At 41.5% G+C, this 10,870-nt stretch overlaps 2 protein-coding genes, 1 long non-coding RNA gene and 1 other non-coding gene across 5 annotated transcripts; 2 read left to right on the top strand and 2 right to left on the bottom strand.

Moving 5' to 3' along the window:
• Positions 1-235: 235 nt before the first annotated feature.
• On the bottom strand, positions 236-307 carry trnae-uuc (transfer RNA glutamic acid (anticodon UUC)). Its single transcript has one exon. It is a non-coding gene; the product is annotated as a tRNA-Glu (tRNA).
• A 157-nt stretch (positions 308-464) lies between these two features.
• On the top strand, positions 465-2,805 carry wbp4 (WW domain binding protein 4). Its single transcript, XM_089000070.1, has 10 exons — positions 465-591; positions 734-806; positions 886-948; positions 1,165-1,288; positions 1,373-1,582; positions 1,667-1,734; positions 1,802-1,877; positions 1,968-2,170; positions 2,240-2,448; positions 2,547-2,805. Coding segments are annotated over exons 1-10 (1,227 nt in total). The 5' UTR covers positions 465-589; the 3' UTR covers positions 2,746-2,805.
• Positions 2,806-3,536: 731 nt separating this feature from the next.
• On the bottom strand, positions 3,537-10,839 carry mtrf1 (mitochondrial translational release factor 1). 2 transcript variants are annotated; one of them, XM_089000091.1, is made up of 9 exons: positions 10,405-10,819; positions 10,148-10,239; positions 9,976-10,057; positions 9,432-9,539; positions 9,182-9,354; positions 8,997-9,114; positions 8,785-8,921; positions 3,942-4,040; positions 3,537-3,869 (listed from the first exon to the last, which is right to left on the bottom strand). In XM_089000091.1, the coding sequence occupies exons 1-9, from the start codon at positions 10,793-10,795 to the stop codon at positions 3,744-3,746; spliced, it is 1,326 nt and encodes a 441-aa protein (XP_088856217.1). In that variant the 5' UTR covers positions 10,796-10,819; the 3' UTR covers positions 3,537-3,743. The 2 variants fall into 2 exon arrangements, with proteins under 2 accessions (XP_088856217.1, XP_088856208.1); XM_089000082.1 differs by lacking the exons at positions 3,537-3,869; positions 3,942-4,040; positions 9,432-9,539 and having other exon boundaries at positions 8,377-8,921; positions 10,405-10,839.
• Positions 9,138-10,261, top strand: LOC148903321 (uncharacterized). Its single transcript, XR_016115490.1, has 2 exons — positions 9,138-9,277; positions 10,205-10,261. It is a non-coding gene; the product is annotated as an uncharacterized LOC148903321 (long non-coding RNA).
• Positions 10,840-10,870: the final 31 nt, after the last annotated feature.

The following is a 10,870-nucleotide window of genomic DNA, read 5'->3' as shown; positions in this document are numbered from 1 at the left end:
GGACGCATTGTGATGACGTCTAGGCCCGTATTTATTAGCGCATGTATTTACTCAGTGCTCTTGAGCAAGATGAGAAGGGTCATTTTAATGACAGTGATATGCGTAATACATTAACAGACTTTAGGCCTGTACAAATGTCAACACATGGATAAAAATGAAAATATGTGTCGTTCGTGTTGGGATTTTAACAAGTCAGTAAATTAAATAACATAATTTGTCCTGGAAATAAAAGGTGTTCCCATACCGGGAGTCGAACCCGGGCCGCCTGGGTGAAAACCAGGAATCCTAACCGCTAGACCATATGGGAGATATACGCATACTTATCCATAGTAGGTTATGTAGATACATACACTATCAATGACCAATATATTTCTGCTATGATTACATGTTTGTATTTATCTATCGGTGTTTAATACTTTATATGGGTATAATATTTATTAAATATCATGAATGGTAGGCCAAGGAAACCAGCGTCGGTGATGTGACGTCATCATCAATGGACAATTTTTCTCTTGAAATGTGTACAGACTGAGTGTCGTTTTCTTCATTTTAACTCATCCTTACTTTACAGTCATACCGTGACACTAAAATGTAAGAACCCGCTCTCAAATACTTAACATATCGTAAAATCACCTCGTGATGCGGTGATTTTTCAGCGATCATCTAATGGTTAGCCACCTAGCTGTAAAGACAACAATGCGTAGGCTTCTAATCCTTTTCCTATTTTGTTCAGGGCTGACTATTGGAAGTCACAGCCGAGGAAATTCTGCCAATACTGCAAGTGCTGGATTGCGGATAATAAGCCTGTAAGTGCCGTTTTGTTTGTTTGTTGCCGTGGACAGTGTTCATGTTGTTGGAACAAGTTTTGTTTATGTTGCATTGTAGAGCATCGAATTCCACGAAAGAGGAAAGAATCACAAAGAAAATGTGGCTGCCAAAATTTCTGAGGTACCAGTATCACATTTGTCTTTCATTTTGATCGTTACAGAATCAATAAGTGGACATTATGTGAACTCTGTTGCCATCCTGTATTAACAAAATATAAAATATAGTACTGTACTTGGGTTTACAATCACCCCACCCCTATTACTGGCCAGACTGAGAATGTTCACTTCATATTGGTGACCCTCAGATGTCATTTGTCCCATCAATCTGTCTCTGTAGATTAAAAAGAAGAGCGTCCAAAAAGCAAAGCAAGAGAACCGTATGTCTAAACAGTTTGCAGCCATGGAGGAGGCTGCGCTGAAGGCATATCAGGAAGACCTAAAAAGGATGGAAATGGACTCTGGTAACTGTGTGGCACAATGTATAAAATAAAGACTGGTCATAAAACATCTCTCTTTTCTTGACTGTAATTGTCCCTTTGTATTAGGAACTGGTCCATGTGTCCAAACCACAACACTGCCACAACCTAAAGCACCACCCGTGGTACTGTGTGAGCCACCACCACATAAGAGATATCAAAAGAAAACGGAGAAACCCAAGAAGTCAGAAGCGGAGCATAACCAAAGACAAAGTATGTGTTGGATTGTAGGAAAGACAGATGACGGTCATGTGTACTACTACAACACCCTAACTGGAGGTAAATGTCTTTTTTTAGGATTATTATTGTAACATTGATTCTATTTCTGAATGGCTACTTTATGGCCTCTTTTTTTTGCTACAGACTCTAGTTGGGACACACCTGAAGATTTCATGTGTACCTCAGAGGTTTTGCAGCATGGCCAACACAAGGTTATTTAAATATATACAGTACCCTTTTAAAAGTGCAATTCTATTTTACTGCTTTCTTATTCCCTAGAACTCTTCATGTGGTGCTTGGATGGAGGGTGTCAGCCCTGAAGGATATACCTATTGGTACAATGCAGAAACAGGAGGTTTGAAATCTCTAGTTTTCTATTGTACAATTTGCTGTCATAGTAAGGCATCTAATTTTTATCTCGAGTTACATTTGCTTGACCTCTCAGAGTCTAGATGGGAAAAGCCAAAAGATTTACCCCCCAGTGATGAAACTCCTAAATCCAGCTTGGCATCATCGGGCAGTGAGAAAACACATCAGGAGAAGCTGACTTCAGGAGACAATGCCTGTAATGAAGCTCAATTAACCCAAGACGCAGGATTAACAGTAGAACCAAATTTGATGTCCGTAGTCCCAGAAAGTAGTTTACGGGTAAGAACGATTGAGGTGGAGAACATGAATTTATTATGAATGTATTAAAATTTCCATATGGTATTTCAGAAAAGGAAAGCAGAGGCGGAACCTTCAAGGAAGGATGAAGAAGATCAATCAAGCAAACATATTCCTCAAGATGACGTTAAGGAGGAGGTCCAAAATGAAACCATTGAACCTGAAGTGACAAAACAAAGAGAGGTGACAAAGGTTAAGAAGCCAAAATCATTGAACCCTTATGGGGATTGGGAAAAGATCAAGGAGGAGAAGGATCCATAGTACGTGTGCCCTTCATAATTACTGCAGCTGAAGCTGTTCATTCTTGAAATCTTTCGTTTCCGTCACTCAGATATCTCTCTTCTCTTTTTATTGCCAGCACAATCGTGGATTTGCAGTTGCCCAAAGTTGCAGACGAAGAGAGCGTCCCGAAGGAGTTGCCGCCGGAACCAAAACCCAAGTTCAAAGAGCGGATCATCACATCACTCGGAGTGGAAGGTGGACCCACATCATTCAAGAAAAGCAAATCACTGAATGGAAAATCCAGAAGCTTTCGACAGAGAGACAATGATGACTAGACACATTTTTTCCTCCATTTTCTAAATGGTAAATAAATTTGATTTTGTAGTTCAAGTTCATTTTAATGTTGCTCTTGAGCGTGTACAGGAGATTAATCAATATGCTGGCTGGCTGCTAGCAGCTTATGGTATGCGAGTGTATGAAGCTGATTGCCTCGTGTTGTCAAAACGACCACCTCAATAATGCCGGAGTCGAATAAAGATGATACCTTTGACCAATGTTCCCTCTAAGCTGCGCGCGTGCGCAATCGCGCACAGCTTGCACATATTCAGCGCACAAGAACATCTATGCAGCGCACATTTTGCAATGTAACTCAATGAGTGACAGGTGTCCAGCCAATAATGCCGAACAATTTACGTACGTGACGCAGCCAATCGGAGCAGAACGGTGCGAATGTGCCCTGCCCATATGCGCTGTGATACTGGCGTGAAACTGTTGTGTAGCCACACCGTAATCATCGTGATGGGAATTCCGGCACTTTTCAGAGAGCCGGTTCTTTTGGCTCGGCTCACTAAAAAGACTCGGATCTTTTGGCTCCCAATTGGCTCCTCAGTTAGGAACCGGCTCTCTTTGTTCACTTCAGAGATCCAACTCTAAGAACCGGCTCGCTCGCGAACGACACATCACTAGTACACATCTGATGTTGCTCACCGTGGTCCTCAGTGTGCTCAGGGAGCTTGCGTGTCTGCTCAGACACATGAAAAATTAGAGGGAACATTGCTTTTGACATACAAATGTCTTCAAAGTGGTTCCCAAATATCTATTTTCAGTATGTTACAAAAAAAACCTCTTTTCCTCATTTTAGGATAGATACTTTAATCACAGGCATCATGAATGTACAGTAAATTGCCAATATACAAATAAATGAATACAAACAACACCTGCCACTGCAATGTGAAAATAAATATTTGCAGAGTGGCGACACCTCAAGTCCGCTGTTTTGATATTGATGTGAAACAATCAAACCCAAAATTTGACAGCAAGCAGTGGACATGAGTCAGTCTGCAGGAGAGTGCACACTGCTTCTGCTGTTCTCCACTAGTTCCAGAAGCGCCTCCCTTTCTGCATATTCAAGTACGACTGTGATGATGTCATCAAGTGCTTCTCCTCCTCGCATGAACGCCTGGCGTGGTTTCGAAGAACATACAGAAATGTGATCAATGTCAAACCTTGGGTGACCTTTTCTGCAGCTAACCTTAATATCTCTGCAAATGTAGCCAGTCCGATGGTCTGTGACGCGATCCTGGGTGAAGTTGTAGGTGCGAATCCTCTCTGACTGCGAGCGCGTTCCGACCTGGCATGAAGACACGCGGCTAGGTGTTAATCAAAAGTTAAAATCTGCTTATAATTGAAGGTGGTCAGGTCATTGCAGCAATTTCAATATCGGAAACCTTTCCACAGGAATTGATGGCAATAATGCAGTGACTGGGATTTTGAGATGTTGAACTACACTCCTGGAGAAGTTGGTTTGTACAGCATATTGTACATGTATTATGTTGAGAGAAAAATAACTACAATAACTATTTTAAAGTACAAACTTGAAAGTGGGAGTTCGGCCATTTTGAGGACGACACAGTTAGGTGTCATTTTGCTTTCAATACTGTATTTGGGGACTATCGATATATCCGACCCTGTTTGCATGTAATTTTCTCCGTGCGTGCATAGAAATAGTATCGATATAGCCGGGACTATCGATATATCCGATATCGATATAACGAGACTTTACTGTATTCGTACATAAAATAAACATTTTATATTTTCTTTAGTTACTACACAATCAATCCTGTGCTATTCTGATATTCAACGGTATTAGAGAGAAGACAATGAGAACAGACTTGGCACAATATTTCTTATTAGTGTCTGCAGTACAGTTAAAGGACAACCGATGTCTCCGGACAAGTGTCCATAATTTGTAAAATGGCTTCAAATGACTTCTGCTGAGCGTATTTTACAAACGTCTGTGTAAGCTCTCAGTCGTACAGGAGTGGTCCATCGATGAGAAGGTTTCTTCAGCCGTCATCTGTACAAATGTGTAGGTTTCGGACGTTTCGCCTCCTATCCAAAAGGCTTCGTCAGCGAACTAAAGTCTGACTGGTCGTATCGGCCCTATTTATATATCCCTAATGTCCAGACATGGTGGCGCCGGACACAGCGATGATAGGTCCCTACTCTCAGGTTGGGGGGGCAGAGGACCCCTCCCTGTGGCCCCACTGATTGTTCCTACATTCCTGACTAACGACTGGCCTATTAACCCCACTCCCACCGGTATCACCTCATCAGAATAACGACCCTCATCAGCATTACGAATGCTACCTAACCTGTTTTGCGTAAGCAGGCTATTGTATGAACGATCCAAATTGAACCTCACCCCACCAGACCGGTTTAATGAAGGATTTTGTTGTTTTATAAGAATCGCTTCTTTTACCCCCCTTTCAAACCATCTATGTTCTTTCGCTAAGATTTTAACCTCATTGTCGTCAAATGAATGGTTGCTAGCTTTTAGGTGCAAATGTACTGCCGATTGAGGTCCACTTATATTATCCCTGCTATGTTGATAAAGTCTTTTTTTGAGAATTTGTTGAGTCTCCCCAATGTACTGCTCTCTACAATTTTCATTCTTACAATGTATGGAATAAACTACATTACTTTGTTTTTCATTTGGTAGCCTATCTTTTGGATGCACTAATTTTTGCCTTAACGTGTTTATCGGTTTGAAATAAGTAGGAATTTTATGTTGCCAAATGACTTTTTGTAATTTTTCAGAAACTCCTGCAATGTACGGTACTGCTACTCCTCTACTTTTTGTAGCTTGAGAATTATTGGTTTAATTCCCTATTCTTTCTTTCTGACATTTGTTGAATGACCACTGAGGGTACCCACAGTTAGTGAGTGCTCTCCTGATATGTTTTGACTCCTTTTCTCTACCTTCAGTGCTAGTTGGTATTAGTTTAGCCCTATGTTGGAGGGTTCTGATAACTCCTAGTTTGTGTTGTAAAGGGTGGTTATTTTGCAAAGATTCCACCGCATATAGCTATATTTTACGTTTTAAGACTCGCGCTGAATATTCAGGAAGTCTTGTTTTTGAGTTTGTGACGAGTCCGTATGTGGCGTCACTAAAGGACCCCCCCCCCCCGACCGACAAAAAGACACATTGTAGCAGTCCTTCATCACGTCAATGTATTTTCCTGTACTGTTTGTCTGAAAACCTTGATGTTGCCGCCAGAAGAGGGCGTCCAAGCTCCATGCAAGGAATTTATCAGCCTGTGGAAACGGGCTGATTCATTCCTCACGGGAGCTAGTCGCCATTTTTGGGTGCGACATTCCCCCCCGCCCGTTTGCCTCAAAATGACACGGAAAAAAATTATTTAATCGATTGCAAACTTGTATGCTTTCCTCTTCAGAACTAGTTGAATCACATTCATAACTGGATGTGTAAAAAGAAAGCATATTCTCCGACTCTGAAGCCATTGTTTTGATTCACTAGCAATGCAAGACGTCTTGGCGTGACGTTACGAACTGGGGGCGGGACTTTCTGAAAATGCCCAATTCGCAGCTCAATTTTTTGCAGATTTTGGTCATTTTATTGGTGTTTTGCATTTGACTAAAAATATCATACTGCGTGTTTTGGGTATTTTAGATGCTATAAAACCTTTTTCTGATGTCAGTTAACAAACAAAAAAGTGACGTCGGTTGTCCTTTAAATTTCTTTGCTGTAAAGAATTCCAATGTGCTGCAACAGCTCTGAAATCATTCCCCCTTTCCACTAAATTCGAATCATTAACAGAAGTTTGCGCCAACGAATTGTATCTACCCTCCGCACTTATTCAATAGTTTCTTAAAAAAATGCTTGCTTATTTGCCGTTTTTAATGTCTTGTCATGTCAATGTTTAATGTAACGCTCCATATTGCAACCATCCACCATGTTCGACATAAACAATGCAATGCACCACAAGTATATGAATATTCGCTGAGCCCTTTTGTCAGTTTCCGGCGGATCACGGAAAAGACCGACATATCCTCTACCACGAGATTGGGCCGCATCGAAACAAATGCAAAGTGATGATGGCTATATATCGGTAAGGCAAGATGGCAGACAGTGAAAGTTAAAACCTCTGAAAGAAAACGAAATGTTTTTAACTGTTGTTTAACTAAATTTGTTTCTTCAGCTATTTTAACAGAGGTATGTCATATGTGGCGCAGCTCATGTAGCAATATGCGCTAATCGGAATAGACTTGCAGCAGAGTTCCAAAGTTGCGCCAGTTGATGTCAAAATGCGTAAATGGCGCAAGTGATCGGCCCATCTGCATTCCTGCTATTACCTGTTGCTTCCGTGCCAAATTCGTCTGCTCAGTCTCTTTACCCATCATGCTTTGGTAGAGGCGGGCCTTCAGCATGCGCATGGCAGTTTCTCTGTTCTGCAGTTGAGAGCGGGTCTGCTGACACTCTGCTGTAATTCCTGAAAGGGAAATTTCACAACAGACAGTAGTCAGAAAAAGTACTGACAAGCTTGACAACGGTTTGATTGTCATACCTGAGGGGAGGTGAACGATACGCACTGCGCTATCAGTTGTGTTGACACTCTGACGGTACCCACAGTTAGTGAGTGCTCTCCTGATATGTTTTGACTCCTTTTCTCTACCTTCAGTGCTAGTTGGTATTAGTTTAGCCCTATGTTGGAGGGTTCTGATAACTCCTAGTTTGTGTTGTAAAGGGTGGTTATTTTGCAAAGATTCCACCGCATATAGCTATATTTTACGTTTTAAGACTCGCGCTGAATATTCAGGAAGTCTTGTTTTTGAGTTTGTGACGAGTCCGTATGTGGCGTCACTAAAGGACCCCCCCCCCCCGACCGACAAAAAGACACATTGTAGCAGTCCTTCATCACGTCAATGTATTTTCCTGTACTGTTTGTCTGAAAACCTTGATGTTGCCGCCAGAAGAGGGCGTCCAAGCTCCATGCAAGGAATTTATCAGCCTGTGGAAACGGGCTGATTCATTCCTCACGGGAGCTAGTCGCCATTTTTGGGTGCGACATTCCCCCCCGCCCGTTTGCCTCAAAATGACACGGAAAAAAATTATTTAATCGATTGCAAACTTGTATGCTTTCCTCTTCAGAACTAGTTGAATCACATTCATAACTGGATGTGTAAAAAGAAAGCATATTCTCCGACTCTGAAGCCATTGTTTTGATTCACTAGCAATGCAAGACGTCTTGGCGTGACGTTACGAACTGGGGGCGGGACTTTCTGAAAATGCCCAATTCGCAGCTCAATTTTTTGCAGATTTTGGTTACATTTTTATTGGTGTTTTGCATTTGACTAAAAATATCATACTGCGTGTTTTGGGTATTTTAGATGCTATAAAACCTTTTTCTGATGTCAGTTAACAAACAAAAAAGTGACGTCGGTTGTCCTTTAAATTTCTTTGCTGTAAAGAATTCCAATGTGCTGCAACAGCTCTGAAATCATTCCCCCTTTCCACTAAATTCGAATCATTAACAGAAGTTTGCGCCAACGAATTGTATCTACCCTCCGCACTTATTCAATAGTTTCTTAAAAAAATGCTTGCTTATTTGCCGTTTTTAATGTCTTGTCATGTCAATGTTTAATGTAACGCTCCATATTGCAACCATCCACCATGTTCGACATAAACAATGCAATGCACCACAAGTATATGAATATTCACTGAGCCCTTTTGTCAGTTTCCGGCGGATCACGGAAAAGACCGACATATCCTCTACCACGAGTTTGGGCCGCATCGAAACAAATGCAAAGTGATGATGGCTATATATCGGTAAGGCAAGATGGCAGACAGTGAAAGTTAAAACCTCTGAAAGAAAACGAAATGTTTTTAACTGTTGTTTAACTAAATTTGTTTCTTCAGCTATTTTAACAGAGGTATGTCATATGTGGCGCAGCTCATGTAGCAATATGCGCTAATCGGAATAGACTTGCAGCAGAGTTCCAAAGTTGCGCCAGTTGATGTCAAAATGCGTAAATGGCGCAAGTGATCGGCCCATCTGCATTCCTGCTATTACCTGTTGCTTCCGTGCCAAATTCGTCTGCTCAGTCTCTTTACCCATCATGCTTTGGTAGAGGCGGGCCTTCAGCATGCGCATGGCAGTTTCTCTGTTCTGCAGTTGAGAGCGGGTCTGCTGACACTCTGCTGTAATTCCTGAAAGGGAAATTTCACAACAGACAGTAGTCAGAAAAAGTACTGACAAGCTTGACAACGGTTTGATTGTCATACCTGAGGGGAGGTGAACGATACGCACTGCGCTATCAGTTGTGTTGACACTCTGACCCCCAGCACCTCGAGATCTGAATGTATCAACACGTAACTCTTTGGGGTCGATCCTGACATCCACCTAGAACGTACATGTTGGCTTTAAACTCAAGTTATTAACATGGAAAACTATTGAGGAGTTACTGTACCTCAACAGGCTGAGGCAGAACCACCACAGTCATGGTTCCAGTGTGGATTCGCTGCATCCTGGAGGAAAGGCCCACCTGAGGAATCCTCTGCACACGGTGGGTTCCACCCTCATGCTTCAGATGTCTGTACACATTCTCCCCGGCTACACGTACGGCCGCGTGATGCAAACCACCTGAGGAGGACATGAGAAAAAGCTCACGGCTTCAGAAAAGCAAGCAGAATATACTCTACTCTATACTGTATACAGACCCAGCTCTGTAGGAGTGTAGTTCAAGATCTCAAATTCCCAGTTCTTATAAACGGCAAAACCCTGGTACATATCAAACATTTCTCTGGTGAATTGTTGACATATATCACCTAAAAAAGTAAAAACTTCAATAAACGTCTGATAGACAGCACTCCCAAAAAACGTGAGAAGCATTAAGATTGCCAACTGTTTTGCCTTTTTGCGCTAGGAGCTTAACAACAACATTCACCAATTTGTAAATCGATCAATAAATGTTCTGGTTCAATTAGAATTGTAATGTAAATAACCCTCTTAATAATTCTATTCACATTTGGACATCATGAAACAAAATGGCAACGAACAATTGATTAACAAGACCTGGGTTGTAACATAGTGTAAACAGGAAGTTATAACAGAGAAATAAAGTCATAGAAGTAAAGGCACAGGAAAGGAAATGTTCAAGACTCAAACAGCTGTTGTGAATTTTGCCTTTATATGTATCTAATGTTGTCCTTTATATGTATCTAATGCTCCTAACTTACTGTTGCATGTGTAAAAGTCACAAACCTCCCGTTGTTCGTCCAGAAACAACCTCCAGCAGAATGTTAGTCGAGTCCAGCGGGTCAATAGGCAATAGAGTTTTAATCAACTAGAGACAGAGAGCGAGGGAATATACTCAACTCAGCCATTGAATATTCTACAAAACAAAATGTTCATGCACGTGCTCTTGTGTCCTTACCTCTTTCTTTAAACCTGAAATCCTGTCTGCAATAAGCACTTCCTCTTCTTTCAGCAGCTTATCAAACTGTTCATCTTCATCTTTGGAACCAGCTGGGGCGACAGTCAAGAGTAGGTAAAAATGAATCTTGTCATGGTGTCAAACATACAGTATGAAATATTATAATGATTACATTCTCCACAGATTCGGTAAGATGCACGTGATACTCCTATCAAACATCGTGCTGCATTTCCCCAATTATATAACGGGTTACTTACAGTGCAATATGGAGTGAACTTCGTCCAGATCTTTCAGGGCCTGTTCAAGTTTGTAATAGAGATTAGCCAAGGGCAGTAGCTCGGTGTGTTTCTTCACCATTACTTTCCTGTCAACTTCGCACAGGTTTGAACGCTGCAATTTGTGCCCAAGAGTTTTGTGGTTGTCCATGAGCTGCCGAAGATACATTTGAACAGAATCGTTTTCGAACAAGCTCCCAACATCATTGTGAAAGAGGCGTCTTGCCGTCAATGTAATATAGCGCTGTGTCAATGCAATCTCATGCTTTTCACCAGTGTGTCCAAAGGGTATTCTCCGAAATCCTCTTTTTCGATTGCTGCAAACTATGCGGGAAATAAAGGCACGCAAGCGATACAAACTTGGAGAAAACATTTGACAGTGTAATTTTTGCGTACATTAAATTGACGAGTAAAAAACAGGTTGCGGTCGGCGTGAATAAAATTTCAA

This window comes from Hippocampus bargibanti, linkage group LG01, assembly GCF_051943395.1.
Source record: "Hippocampus bargibanti isolate YZ-2025 linkage group LG01, ASM5194339v1, whole genome shotgun sequence".
Lineage (NCBI taxonomy): Eukaryota > Metazoa > Chordata > Actinopteri > Syngnathiformes > Syngnathidae > Hippocampus > Hippocampus bargibanti.
Note: the sequence above shows the minus strand (reverse complement) of the source record. Positions and strands in the feature narration are given on the sequence as shown.

Coding starts and splice junctions, on each gene's coding strand:
- wbp4 (XM_089000070.1), top strand. Junction 807..885: donor GGATTGCGGATAATAAGCCT/GTAAGTGCCGTT, acceptor GTTGCATTGTAG/AGCATCGAATTCCACGAAAG. Junction 1,735..1,801: donor TGCAGCATGGCCAACACAAG/GTTATTTAAATA, acceptor CTTATTCCCTAG/AACTCTTCATGTGGTGCTTG.
- mtrf1 (XM_089000091.1), bottom strand. CDS start 10,795: ATGTTTTCTCCAAGTTTGTATCGCTTGCGTGCCTTTATTTCCCGCATA. Junction 9,355..9,431: donor CTACACTCCTACAGAGCTGG/GTCTGTATACAG, acceptor TGTCCTCCTCAG/GTGGTTTGCATCACGCGGCC. Junction 9,115..9,181: donor TTCTGCCTCAGCCTGTTGAG/GTACAGTAACTC, acceptor TGTACGTTCTAG/GTGGATGTCAGGATCGACCC.